Below are 25,882 nucleotides of genomic sequence, written 5' to 3' on the forward strand. Positions count from 1 at the left end.
GTTCAAAGTCAATATTTATTGGGTACGTTCAAAAGCAGATGGAAAGTCATTTCCTTAAGTATGAAAACTGTGCAGTGAACATCCAGTTTTAAATACTGTTTTAACCTGGAATGAGTATTTTAAATTATGTTTCCCATTCTACGGCAAAGGCAGCGTGGGGACGCACACACACGCACGCGCGCACACACACACACACACACACACACACACACCAATGACAGCATCCTCAGGCATAGCACCCCCTCATCTGCTGTGCTCCCCACGTCCCCCTCCCCCCCTCACAGGTGCACAACACATTGGACCAAGTGCCATCAGCACGGCCCACTTTGTTCCTGAAGGATCGCTCATTCCTCACCTCTGACCCCTGGCCAGATCTAACAGAGAAATGGGCCGAAAGTCTTTGAAGTCAATCCCCCCCCCCCCCCCACAGGAGATCGACAGGAGTAATTGAGAGATGGGTTTCATGTTTCCCCCCCCAAGTCCAACCTGATCAATCAACAACAGAACAGCAAAACAAAGATAACGATCAAGTCTTTGTGATACAAACAGGCGTAAGTGGGGAGAGCCCATGACGGGGGGGGGGGGGGGGGGGGGCTACTGACATAGAATGGGGAATAAAACGGAAGTAATTCAATGATGCCACCCCAAGCCAAAACTACAGGCGAAGATGGAGCCCTCGCTTCCATGCCAAGCCCGTCCCGCGGCACCGAGAGCCAGCCCATGCTGGGAAACAGGACCCGCAAACCAATCCAAACCACCCGGCAGAAATGAGACGGAGCTGCAGGCTGGCCAGCGGCCACCAGGGCGGTGACACTCACTACCAGGGCTGGTGCCCCTAGAGGGCTACGTCCACGTCCTGGCGAGACACTGCAGTGCCCCGACCACATCAGCAAGGTGGACTCAAAACCACTGCTGATGAGAGCTGGGAAAGAGGAGTAATTTGAGTGAGGGAGGAGAGGAAGAGAGACCCTTGCTGAACTGAATGAGCAGCATCGCAGGATGGAGTGACCAATAGGGGGCAGAAGTAGGTAATGGACAGGGGGGCGGTGGGGGCAAGTACGGGAATCTTTCTACTAAAGCAAAGAAACCAAACAACTAAACCAATTTCCATAAATAAGAAAAAAAAATGACAAAATGCATCATTTGGAACTAATTAGTTTGTGTATTTACACAATGGAGAGAGTAAAATTAGGCTTGTGACCTCTAAGGGGGGGGGGGGGGGTAATGGAAGGTAATGGAAGATCCCGATTTGCCCCACAGGAGGGTGGGGATGCAGGCGGACATGAGTGCTAAACTGACATCTTTCAGACATCATTCACAGACACCAGTGGCATGGTGCTGGCAGCGCCCCCTGCAGGACAAAAAGGCAGCCTGTGAGGGGGGAGAAAACAGGAGCTGGGTGATCAGAGGGGAAAAGGGTCAAAGGTCAAGGGAAGGAGGGTACAGAAGACAGCATTGTAGCTGGTCCCAGAGTGATGGTGACATCTGTGGTGAGTCTGGGCCCCGCCCAGGACTGCATGACTCCGCCTTCCCTATAGCCTGGGGAGGAGCTGGAAAAGGGCGCGGGGTTTAGCTGCGAGGTAGACTGCACATCTCGCAGAGCTCGGTGCCTGGCTGGTTCATAAAGGTGCAGTGCAGGCAGGACCACATGGCGGACGCTGACGTGGGGGCGGAGGGGCCGCTCATGGCCCCGTAGTCATGGGAACCCGACGGCTGCCCGCCCACTGTGCCTGCAATGGAGGGAGGTTATTAGAACAAGACAGCAGGGGCTCTCTGATGGGGGGGGGGGTGAAGCATGTCAGATATGGGGGCTGAAGTGTATTAAGCTGGGTAGACGGTTAAATTCAAGCAGATGGTGGAGAAAGTGGACTGACGACTATGGGGCAGAGAGTCTACCAGACAGGAGTGGCCAGGTCAGTCGCCCAGACAACAGGCAGAGCACTCCCTGGCTCCGCCCACCCACCCGGATCCCTGCGGGACTCACTGCACAGCTGCTCGATGGTCGCCCACTGCACCGACTTCTTCCAGGTTCGAGCCAGCTCCTCATTGGAGGTCTTGACTGCATCCAGCAGGAGCCCGATGCTATCCTGTGTCCAAGGGAGCAAGAGCGACCCTTGAGATGTGATGCCAAAACGTACTGAGGGTGCCGGAGGGGTGAGGGGGGGGGGGGGAGTGTGGACTGTTCGACAGATGAGAAACCAAACATGTGAGAAGCAGAAGTGAACAAGCCAACTGCGCCAACTCGCTTCCTAGAATGCATCTGGGCAAAGAACGCAGGAGAACTGATAACAATTATGCGTCTCGAACAGGAATCGCGCTGAATACTCGGTACGGAGGAAGCAAAGCGGGAAACAAGGAGGCTATTTCAACACCAGATCAAAGACCATCGTAACAGGTAACAGTAACACCGTGACGGACCCTGCGGACGGGAAATGCTGGCAGGAAGTACCGTGCCCGGCTCTCCGGGCAGACCTCATCCTCCAGGAATCCAAGGCTGCTCAAGACTGGCTTGGCCTCTCCCTCACCGCCCACTGAAGTAATAACCACCCCCTCGAGCAAACAGGCCAGCACGGGTGGGGGGACTCCACAATGGTTAAGAGCCATTAACACAGAAATAATGACTCCCTGCTTCACAAATTTCTCAAATCTCCACCAACTCAGTCCAAAGCCACAGCTCAGCCAAGGGTCGAGGAGTCCTGCTCCGTCCTACACAAAGACGTCGGCTCCAACATCAAGGCGACAGTGACGAAGCCTCTTAGCATCACATGGAATGGAACAGAACACTGACACTTAATTCATCTCTCTGGGGAAACTGCTGCCTATCTTTCGCTTTCCATGAGACAGAGACACGTATACAGATGACAGCAAGTCTGGGGGGGTCACAGCCAGCATGCAGCACCCGTGGGGGGGCAGGGCCACACTCAGGGGCCCAACGGCAGCATCAGTCCACCGGCCTCAGGATTCGAAGGGGCCTTCTGATCGTGGACACAGAGTCCAAACCCACAGAGCCATACAGCAACCCCTTATACAAGGCCAACAACGGAGGGGGAACTACAGTGCGGCTCACTACTTCGCCGGGAAGGAAATGTGCCCAAGCCATTGGATAACATCTCTACTGTAAGCAGTTATGTTGGGGGAGAGATGCGTTTCAGGAACTCCTGCACTGCATGGGAGGCCAGCCGGGGAGACTCGGTGTGGAACTCACCCCAAGGGGCATGACCTCATTGGTGACCAGGAAGAGCAGTAGGTGGAAGTCAGAGACGACGTCTAGGAATGCCGCCGAGGAACTTTGGGACAGGTACGTGGTCAGGCTGTGGAAGTCCTACACACACACAAAAAAAAAAAACACCTTTAACACAGCAGGCAAGCCTCGGGTTTTCCCATCAGCCACCACGTGGCGGGCCCATCCATGCCAGCACATCCCCCCCCCTCCACACACACACAGGTACACTAACGCAGGAGCAAGGACCTTCCACCAGGAACGTACTGCCTCTGCATCTTTACCTGAGTCTCCCCCAGTACGTCGCGGTTCTCGATGGGGAAGCGATGCATGGATGAGAAGGTGTACACTGGGTCCTTAGGGAAGGTGGTGGTGATCTATGAGGAGATGGCAGGGGAGGCACATCAGGGCAAGGAGTGGGCGCCATTCACAGATAAAAGAGTCACATCTTCTAAAGTCTGCTCCATGGAAGGCCCTCTACTAAACGGTGAGAGGTGGGCGGGTCTCCTGAGCCGCAAGCCAATAGCACCACGATGACGTTCTGGAAACATTAAGATGGAGCACGTCTGGCGGGGAGGGGAGGGACCCAAACACAGAGGTCTAAGGAACCTATTCAGACTGGTCCAGAGTCTGCTGCTCCTTCAGGGAATAACAAACCAAACTTTCCACCCCATTCACTCTTCAGAAGTGTGGCTTCTGGCGATGAATCTACGCCACCATTAGTCATCTCATCAACTAAGTGGTGCTCAAATGCGCAGCCTGGGAGGACGGCCATTTTGTGGGAACGTCGCAGGAGCGGACGCCAGCCCAGGATAACATGGCGGAGTGGCCAGGACCAGTCACAGGACCAGTCACAGGACCAGTCACAGGACCAGTCACAGGACCAGTCACACTCTACCCATGTACCTGCAGTCAAATCCCAGGTGAGGAGACTAATCTACGTGAACAGAGGGCAGCAGGGCATTATGGGAGCTGGCGAGGTGTTTATGAGGTCATACACCCCAGCGGAGCCACAGAGAACATCTTGAAATAAGAGTCAAATCGAAGTCTTTCTTCTAGATATAATTGCACTCAATAAATGTTTCTTATTGGGGGGGGGGGGGGGGTTGGCAGAAACCTCACGCTCCTTCAGTCAGCTGATCTGCAATTATGTCATTTCTTTCTGCTGGGATTACAAAACAAGGCAGTCACTGCGAACGCCTGGAAGGCTGCGCAGTAATCTGAGGCACTTAGAGGCAGCTCATGGTGCTTAAAAAGCAGGACGAGTGTTTGGCAGCGGCGGAGGGGCTTGGGGCCGCCGACATGGGGCCCCGCCGACATGGGGCCCCACCTTAAATAACGCCTTTCAGGAGCCCCCTGAAATCTGTCACGGCACCTGGTTAAATGAAGGGCACGGGACCCCCACATTGTGGGCTAACTGCCTCCCCATACTGCCAGGCCCCCAGGGAAGGGGGGAGGTCACTTTCAGGCTGGTCAGCCAGCCCCTGTGAAAACTGGGCTTTTAGGTACTACTGCCTCTTTGCCGAACAGCAGCTCAGCTTATTCGACTATTTAAAAACTTTTAATCACAGAGAGCAGTTATACAGTCCTGTGGTTTTATCCTTACACCTCTGTCAAAAAGAACTGAGCCAGAGCAGAGCAGCTGGACACCCCCGCACACACGGCCCCCCAATGAACAGCTCCTATCTCACACTGCACACACGGCCCGCCAATGAACAGCTCCTATCTCACACTGCACACACGGCCCCCCAATGAACAGCTCCTATCTCACACTGCACACACGGCCCCCCAATGAACAGCTCCTATCTCACACTGCACACACGGCCCCCCAATGAACAGCTCCTATCTCACACTGCACACACGGCCCCCCAATGAACAGCTCCTATCTCACACTGCACACACGGCCCCCCAATGAACAGCTCCTATCTCACACTGACAGACGTTTTCCTGCAGGGCTGGAGGCTTCCAGCTCGAGCCTGAACACCACCAGCCACCCCCCCTTCCTGGACTTCAATCTGCCGTCCAGCAGGCAGACACATCTGGAGTGCGCAGCAGACTCGTCTGCAATGAACATCTTGAAGTAAGACTGAGACGAGGACGCTCAATGGTCACGCGTCTAGGTTACGGGCTCTCCGTACGGATCTGGTCAACGCTTCCCTGTGACTTTCCGTAATTCCAGATTTTTAGCACCAAACAGCCCCCCCCTCCCCCCACACACACCCCCCACCCTAGATCCTGTCTCTCCAAGGGCTGGATGATCACCACGGATACTCACATCAATGATCAGGTACTCCACGGGCAGAGGTCGTGCTAGGTATGTGATGTCGTTGCCAAATTTGTCCTTGTCCTGCGGAGAGAGAGGACAAAGCGTGACATTAAGAGCAGCATGCATCAGGCCGCAGCCGTTCAAACGTGTCGCTGTGCGGATGTCGCTCAGTGTGACTCCAGGCACCAAATCCTGATGCTAACAAATGAAACTTGGACTTCGAATGTTACAGGGACATGAAATAACTTGTTTCCAACATACTGAACACAAATGTGGTACCAATAGTGCCAGAAAAAGTCTTCGCCAAATTCCCTGTTTATGCCATCAGAGGAGAGACACACACCCCCCCTGACCTGGGGGAGGGGGGGCTGTATCCCTAAGCATGCTGACACCATCTCAGTCTGCCATCAGTAACAGCAAGGAGAGGCAGCTGAGAAATATGGCCTTCACAGCGGGATTCAGCTCAGACTGCAGTCTGCGGAGCTGCAGGGTGTGTGTGTGTGTGTGCGTATCCATTCTCCCACCGCATTCCCTATGTGTGCTTTTTATAATCCACCCAGTCCTCCCAGTCCAGTGACTTCAGACAGTCCACGTTTAGCTCCCAGCAAAGAAAAAAACTAAGCAAGAATGTTGAATACCTGGTACAAGTGTACTGTGTCTGACCCGCCTGTAGGGGGCGCACTTTTCAGCAAGCCCCTGCGAACCCCCCAGTGATGGTACCTTGTAGAAGACATCCGGCACATACTGCTCTGTGCTGGACTCCTTGGCGTAGCCCAGCTCGGGGGCGTCCCGGCAGGGCAACAGGCACTCGTCCCGCACCAGCGCCATACACTGATTGGACACCTGATAGCCCTCGAAGTGCACCTGGTTGTCAGGGCCCCCTGCAGGTAGAAAAGTGAAGGACAGAGGGGTCAGTCTCGAATCCACAAACCCAGGAGATACACCTGTGAACGCCAAACAAAGAGCTTGTGTCTGGAGTTGAGGGACCAGCAGACCCCAGTGTGCGAGTGTGACAGAACTGCCAAACCCCCAATCATCATGAGCCGATGGAGAACACAACCATTATGAACAAGAACCAGAAGATTGCTGGTTTGCGTCCCTAAAGTAACCATGGTGTACGACTAAATGAACCTGCAACATCCGAGCCGGTAAATGGATAGATTCATACCTCGACTTGGATAAAAACATAAGCAACTAACCAAGCAAACCGACAGACAGAGGGAGAGAAGACCTGCAGGTGTGGGCGGGATCCGCTCACTGTGCCGCAATTAACACATGGATAACGAACACAGCAGCACTAACGTGGGCAGGGAGGGTCTGGGCGACAGGAAGACTGAATGGGAAATACCATTGCAGGGGGGGGGGAGCCAGGGTACCCACAACAGCCACAATGAGAGCCCGGGCAAGAAGGACGGAGAATATGAGTAAGGAAGAAGTGTGTGGGGTGGAAAATTCATGACAACACAGAGCCATGAGGCGTTAGAGGGGGGAGACGAGAGAACATGCAACCCCCCCCCCCCCGAACATCCCAAAGCCTGTAATCACCGGTTCTGTTATAACACACTGCATGCGACGGCAAAAAATGCGCTGAGGCTGCAGCTGCGGCCAGGGGCTCTGCCGCCGGGAGAGAGCAGCGAGAGATGGGTTTGGGGGGGGGGGGGGACGTACCTGTCGCTACCACGGTGACAAACTTGGAGCCAAAGTGCCCGTCGGGGGAGAGGCGGCAGGGGTTGGGGTGTTTGTTCTGGAAGTGGCCCGCTGTGATGCACTCCTCCGCACTCAGGAAATGGGTGTCCTGTACAGGAAGAGCGGGTCAGGAGAGGAGCCGGCACACCGGCGGGGTCCGCAGGCAGGCAGCAGGAGAACGTGAAGGTCTGTCACCGACACACTGCAGCAGTGACCCTGTTCACGGATTCAGAACCACGCTACACCCATGTCCGTGACTATAGATATTAGTGCTGGAATCTTTTAAAGACGTCGAGATGGCAGCAGCGATCCGAGATCCCATCTTCGTTCCACTGCCCACGACGGGGAGCATTAACAGCAGAGCAAACACCATCTCCTGCAGCCCCACACACGCCGGCCGCCCCCTGCTCCCCCTCCATGCCCCCGGTAGGCGCTACAGCCTGCACCACCAGGCTCAGGGAGAGTTTCTACCCAAACTCGCCAGGCAGCCAGCTCTCCGTATGGAGACTCGCAGCTCCAGGCATTACTGCATCTATAATTTATAACTATTTCATGTAAATGTCTCTGAAGTTATATTTATATATTCTTGTTATGCTGGGAACTGCAGATTGGATCTCAGTGTCCCGGGAATATAACACAAAGCACACGAATATATCGCTTGATATCCGTCACGAGAGCCGTAAGCCATTATCAAACAGGAAGCTCCAGTGAGCACAGGCCCGGTGGTGGCTGAGAGGCCCGCGGCACAGCAGGCCCCAGGGACGCCCGGGTTACCTTGTTCCGGCTGTAGCGCACAGTTCCTATCCTCGTGTCCTCTGACAGCAGATCCGTGAAGATCCAGCCCACCTGAAACACACACAGTGCCCGATTGAAGAACCAAGGGCCACCACAGCCAGCTACGCCCCCTGGCGGTGAACTGAAAGGTCCCCCCCGGACCCCACCTTGCAAAGTCCCAGCTTAGCGGCAATCTCCTCCACCGCCGCAGCCTTGGGGTCATCCACCAGCTCCAGGCTGTTCTGAGTGCCGATCTGCAAGAGAGAGATAAAGGGGCAAATCAGGAACAGTAAACTGGGAGGCAGAAATGAACCGCAATACAGGCAATTCCTCTCGGGGTGATTTCACCCCTAGCGCAAATTCAGCGGAAAAAATGAACGAATAGGTCTAATCTCACTGGCGCCACAAGACGGACAAAAAAAGCATTTTAATAGGTTTAGTGATGATTTAATGGTCTAAGTAACTCTGCTTCCAGAAACAGACACACATCATGGAGCCTGTTATTTCCTATGACTCCAGCTGTAACAGAATAAACCACCTGGAGCCAGGTACACCTTCATTCGAGCGTCACGTAAACCCAGAGCTAGAAGAGAAGGTGGGATTTGATTTCCCCCTAGTGGAGGACACATGGCATTGCACGCCGACTGTGGCTGATGGCTTCATTGAGACCATCCTCCTCACCTGCGGGGGCTCATAGATGGCGGCCACCTCGGCCCGGATGCCCAGCGGGATGTCCTTGTGCTCGGTGTACCTTCCGTACAGGTAGCCCATCCGCTGGTTTCCCGTCTTCCTCCAGAAGTCCAGGAAGCGGTCTGCGATGGTGTGGTTCTCAAACATGATGTTGTCTACGTGCCTGTATTTCTACGACAAACACAAAAAATGAGGAAATGGGAGATCGGGGCTGGATGCATCCCCCTGTCCCTCACGAGCAGGACCACAGCGAATGAGATGAAGCCCCTCCAGGTGGGCGGAGTCTCAGCGGCGGCCAGTTAGGCAGCAGGAACGTCCTGGCTGAAGGGCTACCTGTCTGTTGAGGGTGATGGCGCTGGGCTGGCACTTAGTGCAGATGCCCTCGGGCCACGGAGGGTGGCCCTCGCAGCCCGAGCGGATCTTACAGCTGATGTTCTCCAAAGCGACGAACTTGCCCCTGGACAGAGATCACACGTGCTCACATACGCGACTAACTTCAATACTGCGTATACAGCACTCCCACAAATATAACAAAAACGGGGTCCTTTGGGACACCGACGGCCCCCACACCACCCCCCCCCCCCCCCTCACTTGTCCGCGCCTCCCGTCAGCTTGCGGATGTAGGCGTGGAAGGACATATGCTTGACGGGGGGGTCCAGGTGGTTCAGGTAGTCCTCGTCGAAGGGCTGCCATAACAAACAAGAGAACGTGGTCACACCCAGCCCGGTAGCCATGGTAACCGCAGATGCGCGGGGTCGGGCCGCTCTCACCTCCAGGGGCACGCAGTGCACACACTTCCCCATGGGCCCATGTCGACACCTGGACAGGCAGCGGAAGACAGGCTCAGTCATTGACACCCCAAGAAAAGTCACCGCACCCAGTAATTGACAGCTGCATTAACATCCACCGCCCAGCAGGGGGCACCAAAGGAAAGAACCCCCGAAACTCTTACCCACCGATAAATTAAGCAGCCCTACCGATTATCACGCCCACCCCATGGCCTATGAGAGGGACAGCGTAAAAGCAGCCTTACAGCTGGGGGTCTCTGTTCCTATAGATCTTCCCATCCTGTTTGGTCAGGTACTGGTCGATCTCGTCCTCCGGGATCAGGGTCGCGGACAAGGAGCGCGACATGGACGAAGTCGAGGAGGAAGAGGAGGAGGAGGAGGGCAGCGAGGAAGATGAGTGTGGGGCAGCCACATCCATGACCTCGCTGGAGGATCCAGAGGCTCCGGAGGGGAACAGGAAGAGCATGTCTCCATGTCTGTAAGGAGTCGAGGACACAGAAAGAAAGGCTAAGACAAGGGACAGACAGACCGACTCAGGCCTGTAGAAGAGACTATGATGAGATGGTGAGCAGTGGACAGATATCACAAGATTAGTCACCTACGAGCATCTGAGCAGCAGAGAACAAAGGAGAAAGAGAGGAGGGCACTACGGGCCGAGGGCACTACGGGCCGAGGGCACAAGCTAACATGCAAACCCTGAATCTCATATCAACACCTGAACCCCTTTACAGATTAAGTCCTGTCACTCAGTCAGTGCACTTCAGTAAAGACAAAGCTAATCCAATATCCACCCATTACTGTAGTGTTCAGGCATCAGAAGTAGATCTAATATTTAGAGGGGGGGTATTAGCCATTTAGCCGTGTACTACTGGTGACTGACCGAACGCTTCAGCAAGCTGAACTTACTTAATCTTAAGCAGGCTGAGGGCCTTGTTCTGGGACACGATCTCTCCAGTCTTGTTCCGGTTCAGGTAGACAGAGAAGCCATTGGAGCTGAAGCCAAACTCTTTGGCCACCTGTTGTGAGGAGGAGGCAGAACAGGGGGTGGAGCTCAGAAGACATTACCCAATCACAGCGTACCACTTATCAGGCACGTGGGCCAAAACTAAACAGCAGAACGGCATAAACCGCTTTGATTGTAGTGATGTGTAGTGATTGTAGTGATGTGTAGTGATTGTAGTGATGTGTAGTGATTGTAGTGATGTGTAGTGATTGTAGTGATGTGTAGTGATTTCAGGCTACAGCTTATTCCCAGAAACATATCCAGTGCTACTAAGAGAGAAAATAATGAAACAAAGGAAAAGTTTTGCCCAGAGTCTCTGGGATCAGCAAGAGCAGACCATGTGTTGTAGTTACCCAAGCTGGCCAGCAGAGGGACCCAACCTGAACGTTCCAACTGGAGATCAATTAATCACAGTAATCACAGACTTCCCGTAACGGTCCAGCGGTCAGCTGAGCTCAGGACAGACAAATGAGGGCAAAAGGCATCTGGAGGGAAGTGGTATTTAACCCTGAAAATAACTCGGGAACAAAGGTTACCCAATGTTATGGAGGGCGGTGGCTTAGGCATGGAGCCCGACAGAGAAAAGCATTCGGCCATGGGGAGAGCAAGGCAACGCGGGCAGGCAGATAAGGAAGACGCGTCTGATCCAGCTCAGAGAGCAGCGCAGATAAGCAGGTGTCAGATGTTAACCCTGACGGGAGACCCGAGGAGGTCAGCGACCCTGGTAAGTCTCCCTAAACGATGAAATGGCACCAGCAAGACCAACAACTGAGGCACATCTAAAACAATAGAGGGCTTAGACTTAAGGAGATTAGTCACTTGCTGCATTCAAAATTAATTACACCTGCATGGAAAAATACATCCAGAGGTTTCACCAAGGATGAAAGTGACAAGTCTCAGACCTTTTTTTAGCTTTATAAGAATCACTAACTTATTTGAGTGAACATTCCCACATTGTGAGATTTAGCACATGTGATACACGGACCTAGTGGCTGAGCTCCCATTACTGCTGGGTGCAGACAAAGTGTTGCCATTTGAGGTGAAGCCTCGACGAATCACAGCACAGGGGATGCGGGTCACATTTGCCCGCAAGGACACAGCTGCGACCTCAGAAATTCCAACATGAATCCCCTGAGGGCAGATGCCCCATCACTTAACACGGCACACAGCTCACTAGTACAAGTGCACTGTCTGAAAAAGGGTCACTTTTTGCCAATCTGAGCTACACTGGACTGGCTTGGGATTAGAGAGAGAGAGAGGGGCCACTTCACAGACTGACACAGACATTAAAGTGACGCATTCAATGCTGGCTAATAGCATCATGAACTGTTTAATACGGCCCACTGTAGGGTCAGAGGCAACAGCGCCACCACATGGTGATCATGCAAACAAGCCTCACTACACAAAAGTAAATGGGAGCATCACTGTCCTGAGGCTAGAGGAGAGCTATTTGTTAACGTGCACATGCGCACACATACATGTATAACTGAACCCCGAAGAATGCAGACAGATGTAAAGTGGCTGGAAGCCTGAGAGCGCTGGTGCGCAGGTCTGTACCTTTTTCAGGAAGGCAGCCGCCGTCTCCCGCTTGGTGGAGGGAATCTTCTTCATTCCCTCCGGGGACTGGACTCGGACGATCTGAGGGGGGCGATAGCGTAAATATGCTTTAATACTCTCAAGAGAAACCAAGAGAAGCTTTTAATCCAACAGTGAGATAGTGAAGGGAATCAAGAGTTTTCGCACAGGAACCTGAACAGCGCGTTAAAGTGAAAATAATCGCACAAACACATCTGAAAACATTACCGAGAATGAAGCATAGCTGTGACTATGCAAAACCTAAACAGGAAAACAAGGACGACACTATGGTCGACGGCAGGGGCGTTTCTAACTATTGGAAAAGGGAGCTGTCAAGTTTACCCGGGGCTTCAGTTATTTTTTAGGAAGAAAGATTGGCATCAGGGGTAAAATACTCGGGGCGACGGCCCCGAGCGATCGGACCTACCGACGGGCCATAGTGTGACGTTGTCGGGTTACTATTTCTCTAGTTAATAACATGGCCTCCCTTAACGCGGGGGAAAACGGACGAGGTTGCCCGGCAGCCATGGTGCAGGGGAGCAGCAGCAAATCGAGGTCACGGAAGTACAGATCACTCTAAACGACCCCAAACTTTATACGTATAATCATAATAAATCATATCATGCAGATACGAACGATACATAAATAACGGCAACACTAAACAAGTATTTAAAGAGCCTTCTAAACACACGCAGAGAGTAAGGTTAGATGGAAACCTGCCAAATTTCCCAACAAAGCTATTGGACACTGAAAAGGCGTTTTGTAATACCCACACCGTTAACCACCAGCTGGACAGTTAACCGAACAGTGACGAGATGATTAACTGGCGAGAAACTTCGACAAGGAACTGGCCCGTTTACCAATAACTCGTCTGGCTATTTGAGCACCGAGTCTCACAACGGCCGTCCCCTGGCATATTCAGAAAATGACGAGCCAGTTCATTAGCATTTATTGTCCAAAACAGGTCTTTGCGTTCTCCTGAATATTAAATTCAGACAATCAAATGGTTAGTTTTCTAAAGTAAGACCGCAAACACATCTCGCAGTTAGCTGGCCAAAGTGTCTCTCCTTCTTTGTCAAATACGACTTTCACTCACGCGCAGTTAAAAAAACGGACCGACGTTAATTTATCGTTACGTCAGCGCAAAAGCAATCCTTTCCACATCCATCTAACCGCCCTGGGCCTTCTGTACAGCTAGTTAGCTGGTTGTTCGTGTTGTTTAATGCAGTTCTGGCGGCCTTCGAGGCCCAGGTGTTTCTCGGCTAGGCTGCTAGCCGGCTAATTCTGCTGCCTCATCACTCCGGCCGGTTGGCGTCAACAACACCGCACTTGCATGCACTGCCGGAGCTTTCCGGACCACACGGTGACTTACTATGTTTTCTGCCATGTCGAAGAGGTCGCTCCTTAAACGCTGCGCTCCGAGCTGTAGGTGCGTAACCACTGTGTTCTGTGATGTTTCAGTAACCGACAGTTAGCGAAACTCCATCACACAGGCTGCTCAGGTATCGGGTGTCACACGCTAATGGCTCCGGGGGAGACACACCGCCCGTTCACATTCTTCCCGCACGGCCGGAAACATAACCGCCAAACATTTGTTCCGGAAAGACAAGGCGTTTTCTTGTTTTATTGTTTAATTCACTGTACTTACGGATAGTTCGGCAGTAAATTACTACTGTATATAAGTGTTTTTTTGTGCTTTGTATTTAACCCCCTCTGCTATAAAAAGGTTGAAACATATTTAAGAATTGCATTTTATCAATTTTCTTATTTTAAAGAAAAGGATTTTTGTTAAACTGAAGTTTCTTGTACATACAAATCATTCAAAAGAATTGTAGTGATCTTTGCTTAGAGTGTCCTGTGATCAGAGGCGCAGTAGAGGTGTGGATACCCTGGCAAATACAGGAAGGGCAGCAAATTATACGCTTAACACTTAAAATTCTATGTAAAATTGGGCAGTTGGGCCCAAAGTAAAAATCTGTCAGGAGACCTGAAAATTTTGACTGCGATGCAGCATTAGAGTTTGCTGTGGGCTGCGTTTACCAGCATGGGCATATTCACACATTAACAGAAGAATCGTAGACTCACCAAAAGCGTAAAATACTTAAGGTATTTGGATATTGTGATGAAATAAAAGTGTCTTGCAAAAACTGTGTGAACATGGGGAGAATGAGCAAACTTCACACACTGAAATTATTGTGTAATTGTAATTAATTATCATGAAAATAATTACTAATAGGGACGGTATGGTGGTGCAGTGATTAGCACTGTTGTCTCACACCTCTGGGACAGGGTTCGAATCTCCACCTGGGTCACATGTGTGTGGAGTTTGCATGTTCTCCCCATGTCATCGTGGGGTTTCCTCCGGGTCCTCCGGTTTCCCCCCACTGTCCAAAAACATGCTGAGGCTAATTGGAGTTGCTAAATTGCCCATAAGAGTGCATGTGTGTGTGAATGGTGTGTGTGTGTGCCCTGCGATGGGCTGGCCTCCCATCCTGCCTCGTGCCCCTTGCTTCTGGGATAGGCTCCGGACCCCCCGCGACCCAGTAGGATAAGTGGTTTGAAAAATCGATCAATGGATAAATACTAATAGTATGACTGATTTAGCCTATTTTCTATAGGCAACAAAACACCCACTTTCTGTTTAAGATGAAATGTACATGCTTGTACTGAAACACGTTTCCCTGTGGATCTTAAAGTTGCATAGACATCCAGCATTTTTTTTCTACATATCTGTGCCCCAACCCCATGTGCCGACTACAGAAAAATGCTCCATGAGGCAGTGAAGCGCGCTGATCTCTGAGCCGTGACTCTCACATGATGCTGTGTCTTTAGCCCTAGGCCCCGTTCTGGGTGCTGTTCCGGAACCTCACGGGATACGGCGTCTCTCACTCGCCCGTTTCTCTCTCACAGTGCTGGGTTTGGCGCTTGCGAGCGCGGCTTTGCCCTGATAACTGGAGAACATGAGACTGTTATTGAAGTTTCCTTTTCTCTGGGTGAGGAGGGACAGCACACGGGACAATGAGACGAGGCCACTTTTACCCAAGGTATTGTCCTGTGCATCTCTTTCTGCAGTGTAGACGGCTATGAAAGTTCAAAAGCTGCACCCAGCAGGGTTAAGCAGGATGCTAACAGGCCGGTTCTGCAGCCTTCGTTGTGTTTTGTACTGTACATTTTGGTTTTTTTTTTAGTTCTTTCAAATGGTGGTGAGTGCCACAGTCCTCCTTTGAGTATCCTCCTTTGAGTGTCCTCCTTTGAGTATCCTCCTTTCAGTGTCCTCCTTTGAGTGTCCTCCTTTATCCTCCTCCTCTTGCTCTTCCTCTATCTGAAGGGTGAACGGGATCTGGGGACAGCAGCCGTCTCTGCAAGTGAAGATTCCCAGAAGGTTCCGGATGGGAAACCCTACCCGGCAGACAAGGGAGGTCGAAGCAGCGGCTTCTCAGAGACACGGAGGGGGCTGCCACCACAGACAACCTTTAGCTTGAGCTCCTTTGTGCTAAAGTACCTCCTCTTCCTTAGCAACCTGGTCCTCTGCGTTCTGGGCCTGGTCACCTTGGCCCTGGGCCTTTGGGGCCTGGTAGACAAGGAGTCATTTGCCCAGGAGAGGATTGGCCACATTGGCACGGACCCCATGCTGTTGTTTGTGTGCCTGGGCCTGGCATTGTTCCTGCTGTGCCTGTCCGGCTGCATGGGGTCCCTGCGGGAAAACGTCTGCCTGCTGCAGGCTTTCAGTGCCGGGCTGCTGGCAGTGCTGAGCTCACAGGTGCTGGCCGCTATTGTGGCCTACAGCCTGCAGGGCCAGATCGAGGGCTCCCTGCGCACCGGCATGCTCACGGCCATGGCCCGTTACCAAGACGACCTGGACCTGCGCTTCATCATGGATGAAATCCAGACGGGTTTGCAGTGCTGTGGAGCTGACAGCTACCAGGACTGGGAGGTCAACATGTGAGTGTCTCCCCATCACATGGGACAATGTGGTGCTTTTTCCTGGTAAAATGAAAGCAACAGAAATCATAGTTATTTAGCAGGTGCTTTTATCCAAAGTGATGTGTGGTTCAGGATCAGCTGCTCTTGGAAACAACTGACAGTTAAGGGTCTCACTCAGTGGGAGGGTGGGTGGTGAAATCACTCTGCTGGTCTTGGGATTTGAACCAGCAACCATCTGATCATTGACAGAGCATCCTAACCCACTGAGCCACACAGCGCCCCTTAAGTTGCTTTAATCTGTGGGATGATATAGCAGAACTTGCACCAAACGAGGCCACAGCAGTCGTGTTATAGCATGTTTGTTCATTTCAATGACTGTGGGGAACAGATATAAAGTTCTCCTGACTCTAGTCAAAATTGGCAGGAAAGTGAAACAACAGAAGTTCTTTGGAAAACAGGCTCCTGCAGTTTGTAGCTGGTCAGGATCAGATCTGGACAGGGTGGTGTAGCAGACGATATCCCTTGCTGACTGTCCCCCCTCCCCCTCCAGCTACTATAACTGCTCGGCCCCTGGCGCACGGGCCTGTGGGGTGCCCGCCTCCTGCTGTGTGGATCCCCTGGAAAACGGCACGGTGGGCAACTCGCAGTGTGGATTCGGGGCACGCCACCTGGACGAGTTCTCCGCCCACAGTGTGGTCTTCCTGGGCGGCTGCCTTGGGGCCGTGGCCCGCTGGATGGAGAGGCACTCGGGGGCCATGTGGACGGTGGCGATCATCAGCCTGGCCGTCCAGGTGCTGGTCCTGTTCGCTTCAGGCCGTCTGCTGGAGGACATACGGAGGAAGAAGGCGGCCTGGCAGAGAGGATCTGCATGAGCGTCCAGCCCTGGAGACGCACTGGAGGGGATTTTTGATACATGATCCCTCAGAGGCATCCTGCCAAAGTGGGGAGGATGGGAGGAGCCATCTTCTCTTCTCCCATGAACCGGCACCTTGATGTCTGTCCTGGAAGCTCTGCAGGACTTGAGGTGAATCATGCTGAACGAGATAGTTTGTGGTCCAGCAGTATGTTTGCCCTGTTGGTAGCTGTCTGCCCTTATATCCAATAACAAAAGGTCTGCTGTGCTCTCAGCTGCCGAATAGCAGCTTCCCTCTCATGGTTCGAGCCCGTCTCTAGGTTGCATGGCGATCCCTGATTGGATTCTGCCATCCAATGGTACCTGTCGCTAAGCAAGAAAATCATTGACATTCATCTCCAAACTCACACATTCTTAATCACTCCTAGAAAGGATTCATACTCTTTTCATTGAATAGTATGTACTTTAAGTGAAGGCTTCTCCATAATTTTCTTGTCTTCAGATTGTATAAATATTTTACGCTGTGTTTAAGATCGTAAAAACTGGACTGGGTTACATGCAAGGAAATGTTTTGGACCAGCACTGGCCTTGGGCTTAATGATTACCTCCTTCCTTGTTGTCATGGTGACACGTTTGGCTTTTTATTGGTTTATATGAGGTTACTGTGCCCCCACCCCGCCTAATCCTGGGCTTTGTTCCGGTGCAGCAGAAAGCTATGTGTACGTCACCACTCTGACAGAGTGGCTGAGTCATCGGACCCCCGCCAAAATGCATGACTTTCATGCTAACCCTCCTGTTTATGACTGAGTATATTGTGTTCAATAAATGTTTTCATTAATAATCTGCATCCTTGGACATTGTGACCAGTGTTTTCATTCATTTGGAATAAATGTGCAGTATCTGAGGAGAGGGATCCCATTGAACGGGACTCGGTGTGAGTTAATGATCAAAATCAGTTTAAGTAAACAACCAGAGTGCCATTTAAACTAATTGAACAAACAGAAACCACATACTCTAATGACTGATGTTAAGTTTAACATTACTCAGATTACAAATTACCACTGATTTTACCATATGGAGTATTTAAGGTGGTTTTGCTTATATGATCTCTGGTTGTAATTAAATTGAATAGGGCATATTCTGTAGCTCCTGAGGTGATCCCGCATTAATGTAACTTATCTGAGTAGCAAACTCTTTGGTGTGGAGAATATCACTGCAAAAACAAGCTGAGCTGTGAAATAACAAGAAACTAAACGACCACAAGCAGGAATAAATTCCCACATTTTCAAGATTTATTTCAACACAGTCGTTTTGAGGCGGCATTCGGTCAGTTTAGTTTGTGGTGAAACAGGACTGTTGTTCGGGCAGAATTACTGTGCATGCTGCCCAGTGCCCCCCAGTGGATGGTTCCATCATAGCACCAGATGGATCCACAACAGGAATGCAGCTACTTCATTGGCTTTACACTTTAAACCGAATTCCAAGCCATTGGTACAATCCATTCAATAGCGAGGCAAGTCAGAAAGAAAGATAGAAAGAAAGAAAGAAAGAAAGATAGAAAGAAAGAAAGAAAGCTATCGAAAGAGTCTCTCTCTTTCGATAGCTCTTTCTTTCTTTCTATCTTGAGCCAGAGAGAAGAAGAGAGTGATGAAATACTGTTGAAAAACATGTAACAGCCTGTTCTAGGAGCTGGGAGAGTTCATCAGTTACATGACACAGAAAACATTAAGCAAAGGGTAACAGAATATGATAATATACAATAGGAATTATAGAATAAAATATTAAATCAAAATATATAAAGGAGATTGTGACAGCGAAAGGAGTGATGTAGACTTACAGAGAGACAGATATCAATACAGCAGGGCCAAACGACGTGCAGCTCAAAGTTAAAATGTAAGCTTAGCTGCTGGTGGTATATGGAATGACAGGCAGACTGCACAGGTCATAAAGTCAGGACCAGCAACACGGCTGCACGGCGAAATAGTGATGATGAAAGGGAGAGTGACAGAGGTAGAAAGGAAGAGAGATATCGAGATAGAGACAGAGAGACAAAGACGGAGAGACAGAGACAGAGAGACAGAGATGGAGAGACTGAGACACAGAGACTGAGAGACAGAAACTAAGAGATAGAGACAGAGAGACAGAGACAGAGAGACAGAGACTGAAAGACAGAGAGACAGAGAGACAGAGACGGAGTGACAGAGACAGATAGACAGAGACTAAGAGACAGAGACAGAGACTGAAAGACAGAGAGACAGAGACAGAGAGACAGAGACAGAGAGACAGAAACTAAGAGATCGAGACAGAGTTAAATAAATTGACGGGGTTTTTCAGCCACATGAAAAGACTGAATGAATCATGACAGGTCTTTTGCTGTAGCTGATGGAGAACATCTGACTACCCAGCCCCCCCCCCCCCCATCTCCCACTTAAATTCCATGCCGATAGTCAAGAAATACGGTGGCCTCGAATACCCAAACAGAACGAGCTTCTCTGAGCAAATTCAAATACATAAACTCAGCGAAACAAAAAGATTGTATGGGTTGACTAATGAATGAAGTTGGTGGTTTCTTACTTTTGTTGGAGGAGGGCAGTGAAACTGCATTTATGGTAGACCGAGATCCAGTGGGAGAAATGTAATGTTTAGCATCGGCCAGCAGGCGTCAGCCTCAGACCTCGGTATCATCTCTACGGAAACAAGGCAGAGGTGCTGTTCCAAAGGTGGCCTCCAGGTGGCCCCAGACACACCTGGGCTCATGAAACTGAGGGGTCTCATGGGTTATCGTGTTTGTCAGCTCGGCAAACTCAGCTTAAGTTTCGAGTTTCATTCCTTTTACAAGAAACTCAACAGGTGGGGAGAGGTAAGAAAAAGCACATTGTGGAGAGAGGGGATTGGCCAGCCAGTTTCCATGACAACAGAGCACACCCGACCACTTGGAATTTCAACAATGGAACCAAAGGTGCTCTAGAGAGGAGCGGGAATGCATGAAAAATTCAGAGAACAAAAGAGGAAACCAGAAAAAGAAGGAAGTTTATGCTTGTTTCCCATCGCTTTTTCTGTAGAGTATGTGCCAGAAAGTTCCAGTGGGATCCAAAGATGGTGGAGAGGAGGATGTGAACTGCTTACAGGGCTGTGAGAAGCTGCGGTCTCAGATGATGCCGTACTGGGCCAATTCGTGAAGCTCCAGGTGGTTGAAGGCCTCCCACGGGCAGATGACAGTGATGTCTGCAGGGAGAAGGGGAGGCCAAAGCATAAACGACACGCTGGGCTGTCAGCCCGCACTGCACTGTCAGCCCGCACTGCGCTGTCAGCCCGCACTGCACTGTCAGCCCGCACTGCGCTGTCAGCCCGCACTGCGCCCGGCTTCCTTCGACATGCACATTCACATTCAGGCCACAGACTTGCTGAAGAATAAGCCCTGCAGCCTAAGTTGGGAGTCCGATCAGATCATATAATACAGGTTTCGTAAGTAACGCCTTAATTTTCCCTTTGAACCTGAGACCGTAGTGATCAGGCATATGTGTGTTTATACTGATATTACTGCCTGTTTCTAAGTCAGTGTTTCCCAGCCTGGTCCTCAGGGACCCCAGACGGTCCACGTTTTTGCTGCCCCCCCAGCTCCCTGCCACACACTGTCGGGGGGTCTCCAAGGACTGGGCTGAGAAACACTGTTCTAAGCTCTTTGAGCGCCTCGTAAACACTGAGTGGCCGATTTTGTTCACGAAATAAGAAGTCGACCATGACTTACCAGTGCCTAATCCTTCCATGCCTGGGATGTCATCTCCAAATCTGTGAAAAGCAGAGCAGAAGCAATGAGGCATTTAGGCCGACAAGCAGCCAAAGTACGAGGAACCTCAGGAGCTGCCCTCCTCGCTCAGCGTGAGGGCAGGCATGCTCTGGCTTACCCCTGGATGCCCTTTTTGGGGGGCTTGCTCTTGAACTGACGGGTCTGCCTCTGCTTGAATTTCGGGGGGCCTTTACGTGGCGTGGCTGGCCCCCCAGAGACGCGGGTCGCTGACTTGATCTCAGACTTCGGGGGCTCCAGATTCATGGCTGCAGGGCTCGTAGGAGGACCTGATTGAACACAGTGTCCAAATACCAACCTGCGGGCAGGGGGGAGGGGGGGGGTTTCCTGATATTGAAAATCTCTAGTCATTTTTATGAAACTCTTTATAAGCAAAGCAAATGACGTGGCACACTCTGCCATCGATACGTAATGTCTGGATGATGACACCTAGACTGCAATCACAAATGCAGTGGTTTTGAATAAGGAACCTCAACGGGAGTTCAGACCCCACCCCACCCCACAGCTCCCCCATCCCCTCAGCCTTTGTCCAGCTCTTCCTGGATGTGACATTCCTGCTGCGACGTGTCGCCGTTCACTGTTCTGTTGGCTGGGCGGGAACGCCATAATCCTCTTTACTGTGTACTACCTTACCAGCTGCGTCCACATATCATAATAAGCTAAGATGTTCCTGCCGTGGCGGGAAAGGGCTTCACTGAGGAGGGAGGCAGTGGGGGGGGGCTAACCCAATTCCCCCATAATCCTTTGCTTAGTTTAATGCCCAGGCCTCCTTGGTGATGAGCTTCAGTTGATCCTCATTAAATCGAGGACATGCTGAGCATGCAGGAGAAGGGTGGAAAAAAATTACCTGCAGAATCTGTTTGTCCCTCAACGAATCACCGGTAGAGCGTTGTGACGATGTGGCCGTTTCGTAGATGATGGCTTAATGTGTAACTGAGATTCTGATTGATAATTAAACACTAAGCATTCTGACCAAACAGTGACACCTGTGAGTTATATAGCAAGAGCAACAGAAATGATTAAAATAATACCATCCTAAGCAAATATTATGTAGTAGCAATTTTAGTGTTGCTGAACAGTGAAAGAGAATGGGTGCCTTGAAATTTGCTAGCAGATGAAGAACTGTTTTGTTGCAATTTTGTGGCAAATAATCAGTTTGTTGGCAGATGTCAGTTGCGTAGAGTCTGGATGTCCTGTTAGCTTAGGAGATAATGCCTCTAAGCAGATCTACTCAAAGCAACGTCCTTGGTGCTTGTCACACAAGTACCTGTAGGTGACTTTTCTTTTGGTGATATTGCAAACTGCCTCGTATCTTTCTACACCATCTTCTATACAATCATCTCCTCTACTTTCTCTTTCTCTACCCTACAATCTTCCTGATCCAGACCCAGTCTTCTTCTCTAAAATCCGGTCCTCTCTTTGTCATATGTCCACATGTACTAGGAATAAGTAGGGACGTCTATGATTGAGCTCTCAGGGCACTGTGGTAACTTTGCAGCCATTTACACTATGGCTCAAGCATGTGTGCTTCATCACAGGAGTCATTGTGTCTGTAGAAATTCTCTAAAGCCTTCCAGTGTGCCGCCCGAGAACCTATGGGGTCTCCAAGATCCCAAAGTGTAGCCCCAACACCTGGCCATGTTGCACTTCACTGCATTGTGACCTTTATCCTGTTTACACAGCTCCGTGAATCTGAATCAGTTCAGGTTGACACATAGAAAATACTTCAGATACACAGTGATTTGCTTCCTTATTCTTGGATTTCTTACTCTTAACCATTAAACCCAGCTTATTCATTAATTCCTCCAGCGATCTTCTCAAGGTCGACTCTGCCTCACTGACTTTGCTACCCATGTAGCACCAGAAGACTTGTAAAACTCCCTAAATGTGTGATCCTTTCGGGAATCCACTGTAAAAACGGCATTGAACAATTCACATGACACGAGGTTGGCTTAGCAGGAACAAATGTATATTCACCATGCTAAAGCTTTGCCTTTTATGCTGTTAGCGTTATGGAGAGGAGGCTTAGCCAGGTGATGTGGTCCATGGGGGAGAGTTGTCTACGCTGCTGTGTCCGTCTTGTGGTTTTCTTCATTATGCCTTGCATCCCGTTAACTCTCCCTTCGTCTTGCCTATCCCTGTCTTCACACTGCATCGTCACTCCTTCAGGAATCCACCTTATGAGGCACTTTCACGCCTCCTGAAGTTATTTATGAAACCAGAACCTTTTTCCAGAACCAGGGACTCGTAAACTGGGACCATTCCTACCACCGAACTGATGCTCCAGCATTCCCCTAAGACGGTATCCAGAGAATTTCTCACCACACAGCCCGCCCTCTCCATTCCCTCTCCCGCCCGCCCTCTACACCCCCGTGTCACCAGGACACCATACCTACCAGCTGGGTGGATTCCCTCAGCGAGGAGCTGGGAACCCGGGGCAGCTCTATCCCTGTAATGCAGATGAGGACGCAGGTCACGCTTGCTTTTAGAAAGACAAGGGGTGGAGGCTGGGCCTGTTATACCCCGTCCCTAAGTGGATTAAGCACCCTCCCACCCCTCAGCCCCCCATCTGATCCCCAGCCATCCACTCGGCAGCCAGGGCCTCTTGCCTAAGGCTGGCATGACAACGAAGACATGGTCTGCTCTTGGCCATTGCGATGCAGGCAGGGGAAGGGAAACCCATTCTGGGGCCTCGCGATCCGTTCAAGGTCGGGGGAGAGTAACCCATTCTGGGGCCTCGCGATCCGTTCAAGGTCGGGGGAGAGTAACCCATTCTGGGGGCTCGCGGTCCGTTCAAGGTTGGGATGGGTAACCCATTCTGGGGCCTCGCAGTCCGTTCAAGGTCGGGGGAGGGTAACCCATTCTGGGGGCTCGCAGGCCGTTCAAGGTTGGGAGAGGGTAACCCATTCTGGGGGCTCGCGGTCCGTTCAAGGTTGGGAGAGGGTAACCCATTCTGGGGGCCGCTGTGAGCATCATCCTGAATCTTTGGGGCTATGAAGTGTCACACTCCAGGACCCACAAACCTATGATCTTCCGTACAACCTTCTACTGTGTCCAGATCTCCTTCCCGTGTTAAGTAAAATCACCTGCTTCCCATTTCTTGCATGACTAGTTAAATACTGGTCATTTTCAGCGGTTTACTGGCGGGTCGACTCCATACTGAGCAGTTCCCTAGGGAGTTAGTGTTACTTGAGTTAGTTTACGCTTTGCCTGTTCAACCCGGCTTTGGATTATGGTTCTGTCTCGGTTTGGTTTACTGAATACTCTGCTCGCTTCACGTCTGTAGGTTCTGGACATTGTGTAGGCTTTTCGCGAGTCACTCTACGGTAGGACATCTCCCTGTTTCCTCACAGTCACTCATGCATCACTATTTCCTTTCCTATTATCTCCACTTTCAAGGACTCACACCCCCCCCCCCCCCACACAGTACAAGCAAAAACAAGACCCCAAATCTCTGCTCGTCTGCAGCCTCACGGACTGAGCAGATTAAGTGCATCTGGTAATCCCGTGCCAAGGAGCTTAATATCTGCCCATTTCAAACACCTTGGCCACATCCCTGTTCCAGAAAAACAAAATGTAGTTTTCTAGAACAGATGGAAATGGTTCTTTCAATTAGTCTGCAAAAGTGGCAAAGACCACAGGCTAGATTATCCAGCCTAATACAGAGCCAGACACAGGGCTCTGACAATCGCAGGGCATTGCATAGCAAGACATAACATTTTTAATGGAATCGGTACAGGTGCACTGTGTAATAAGAATGATTGGCAGCCAACCTCTACTATTAAACAAAAATAGACTATATACACCCTGAACCACATGTCTAAGAATGTAGGTCTATCTGCCCTTTGTGTAACAAAATGTTTTCTTTGTTCTTTTCTAGAGCTGCCACAATGGCTCAGTGAGCGGCAGCCTCACACCTCCAGCTCTCCTACAAAGGCGAACTCCAGCAAAGCGCACAGCGTCACTACAAGATGGTCGGACATGAAGTTTTCACAGGTTAACCGGATCCTACAATCGACATGCTTCTAGGGACATTGCCAAAGCAGGACCTAGAAGCCCCCCCCCCCCCCCTTTCACATCCTGATTTTGACATCAGAGGTTGCGTTTGTGTGACAGGCATATGCCCACGGGAGGGATCGGCCTCTGCTTAGCAGAACAATGTTCCTGTGTTAATGTTAATGTCTGTGACATTAAGAGCAGGACAGAATGTCATAAGTAGCCTCTCCACCCGTTGATCTCATGGAACACTAAACAGCACCACCCCCGAGAATATATGACACTGTTGTAGTGCCATTGAACTTACCCTTTGTTGAATAGACTAACTGCTTCTCCTATTAATTTGTGAAACTCCTGTCAAGTGTCTTCAAAATCTTGTGAAACACGTGGCCTCCTCAGCATGTTGGTGTAATATAATATCCTTTGGGGTGTAAAAAGTTAAACTGTTTTTAATACATTGGAAGTTGTCTACTTGACTTTGCTTTGGTCACACACTCAATGTCCTTATTCCTTCTTTTGACAATGTTTTTGTTGTCTAGTTCTTATGACTTGATGAATCAGTCTTGGCCAAATGTCCCGTCTGGGAAACTTCATCTCTATACCATTTTCTTGGTCAAATCCTAGGACAATGACGGTCAGTCATCATTGATGACTGATCTTCTAAGCTGAGCTGGCAGAGAGTATTCATTGTATGAAACGTCAGCTGACTGAGATACAGAAACACCCAGTAACAACAGAGACACATAAACATGGGTTTGTTTCAGATTTGTGAAAATATTCACACACTTACAAGGTGACAGGTCAAAATGATATCTTAGTATGAGTCATTTTCTAAATGAGAACTCATCCTTAAAATTCTTCAGTGAAGGAAACAGTATCAAGCAACACTGTCAACTTAAAACAGAACTGTAGACTTGTCTTAACTTGTATCTCCTACCTCTTAGAGGCTCTTTGAATTTTTTGCACCTCTCAATAGATTATAATTTAACCAACAGGCTGCAACCTGAAATTATGATTAATTTGGTGCTGGTGTTTTCAGCATTCCAACCACGCATTTACAAGGTGAGGCCCCGGTTGGCCACAAACAGTCACTACTGTAAACATTTAGTCAACGTGTTCATTATTTAGGAGCAGCATCTTCTGCTAACCAGCTACAATCTTCTGACTTCACTCTCTAGCTCTTGGGCGTCCCACAGTGGCTTTTTCAGTGGGACCACAGATACAACAAACCCAACCCTTGCTGAAGACCCCTTCACAGGAGCGCTCGTGAACCGCCACGGCAAATTCCATCCTGAAGGACCA

The 25,882-nt window shown here is 50.5% G+C and overlaps 3 protein-coding genes across 5 annotated transcripts; 1 reads left to right on the forward strand and 2 right to left on the reverse strand.

The window, feature by feature from the left end:
* Positions 1 to 576: 576 nt before the first annotated feature.
* nploc4 (NPL4 homolog, ubiquitin recognition factor) lies at positions 577 to 13,555 on the reverse strand. The gene is made up of 17 exons (XM_049014979.1): positions 13,375 to 13,555; positions 11,985 to 12,065; positions 10,331 to 10,440; positions 9,670 to 9,900; positions 9,407 to 9,455; positions 9,228 to 9,322; positions 8,970 to 9,093; positions 8,628 to 8,807; positions 8,114 to 8,200; positions 7,947 to 8,018; positions 7,155 to 7,281; positions 6,207 to 6,367; positions 5,496 to 5,567; positions 3,505 to 3,597; positions 3,206 to 3,322; positions 1,985 to 2,087; positions 577 to 1,730 (listed from the first exon to the last, which is right to left on the reverse strand). The coding sequence occupies exons 1-17, from the start codon at positions 13,387 to 13,389 to the stop codon at positions 1,570 to 1,572; spliced, it is 1,878 nt and encodes a 625-aa protein (XP_048870936.1). The 5' UTR covers positions 13,390 to 13,555; the 3' UTR covers positions 577 to 1,569.
* LOC125742722 (tetraspanin-10) lies at positions 10,970 to 17,620 on the forward strand. 2 transcript variants are annotated; one of them, XM_049014983.1, is made up of 4 exons: positions 10,970 to 11,151; positions 14,913 to 15,046; positions 15,331 to 15,944; positions 16,477 to 17,620. In XM_049014983.1, exons 2-4 carry the CDS (start codon positions 14,963 to 14,965, stop codon positions 16,796 to 16,798), a joined length of 1,020 nt encoding a protein of 339 aa, XP_048870940.1. In that variant the 5' UTR covers positions 10,970 to 11,151; positions 14,913 to 14,962; the 3' UTR covers positions 16,799 to 17,620. The 2 variants fall into 2 exon arrangements, with proteins under 2 accessions (XP_048870940.1, XP_048870939.1); XM_049014982.1 differs by lacking the exon at positions 14,913 to 15,046.
* Positions 17,621 to 19,185: 1,565 nt separating this feature from the next.
* pde6gb (phosphodiesterase 6G, cGMP-specific, rod, gamma, paralog b) lies at positions 19,186 to 25,166 on the reverse strand. 2 transcript variants are annotated; one of them, XM_049014990.1, is made up of 5 exons: positions 24,888 to 25,166; positions 22,981 to 23,033; positions 20,685 to 20,882; positions 20,528 to 20,568; positions 19,186 to 20,004 (listed from the first exon to the last, which is right to left on the reverse strand). In XM_049014990.1, exons 3-5 carry the CDS (start codon positions 20,828 to 20,830, stop codon positions 19,928 to 19,930), a joined length of 264 nt encoding a protein of 87 aa, XP_048870947.1. In that variant the 5' UTR covers positions 20,831 to 20,882; positions 22,981 to 23,033; positions 24,888 to 25,166; the 3' UTR covers positions 19,186 to 19,927. The 2 variants fall into 2 exon arrangements, with proteins under 2 accessions (XP_048870947.1, XP_048870946.1); XM_049014989.1 differs by lacking the exon at positions 22,981 to 23,033.
* Positions 25,167 to 25,882: the final 716 nt, after the last annotated feature.

This window comes from Brienomyrus brachyistius, chromosome 5 (assembly GCF_023856365.1).
Source record: "Brienomyrus brachyistius isolate T26 chromosome 5, BBRACH_0.4, whole genome shotgun sequence".
Taxonomy (NCBI): Eukaryota; Metazoa; Chordata; class Actinopteri; order Osteoglossiformes; family Mormyridae; genus Brienomyrus; species Brienomyrus brachyistius.

Excerpts from the sequence above, each read along its gene's own strand:
- LOC125742722 (XM_049014982.1), top strand. The coding sequence starts at position 10,972 with ATGGAGGGCGGTGGCTTAGGCATGGAGCCCGACAGAGAAAAGCATTCG. Across the intron at positions 11,152-15,330 it reads CGAGGAGGTCAGCGACCCTG|GGTGAACGGGATCTGGGGAC; the intron begins GTAAGTCTCCCT and ends CTCTATCTGAAG. Across the intron at positions 15,945-16,476 it reads CAGGACTGGGAGGTCAACAT|CTACTATAACTGCTCGGCCC; the intron begins GTGAGTGTCTCC and ends CTCCCCCTCCAG.
- nploc4 (XM_049014979.1), bottom strand. Across the intron at positions 9,323-9,406 it reads TGCACTGCGTGCCCCTGGAG|CCCTTCGACGAGGACTACCT; the intron begins GTGAGAGCGGCC and ends TTGTTATGGCAG. Across the intron at positions 8,019-8,113 it reads CTAAGCTGGGACTTTGCAAG|GTGGGCTGGATCTTCACGGA; the intron begins GTGGGGTCCGGG and ends TGTGTGTTTCAG.
- pde6gb (XM_049014989.1), bottom strand. The coding sequence starts at position 20,830 with ATGAATCTGGAGCCCCCGAAGTCTGAGATCAAGTCAGCGACCCGCGTC. Across the intron at positions 20,569-20,684 it reads CCCAAAAAGGGCATCCAGGG|ATTTGGAGATGACATCCCAG; the intron begins GTAAGCCAGAGC and ends TGCTTTTCACAG. Across the intron at positions 20,005-20,527 it reads CATGGAAGGATTAGGCACTG|ACATCACTGTCATCTGCCCG; the intron begins GTAAGTCATGGT and ends TTCTCCCTGCAG.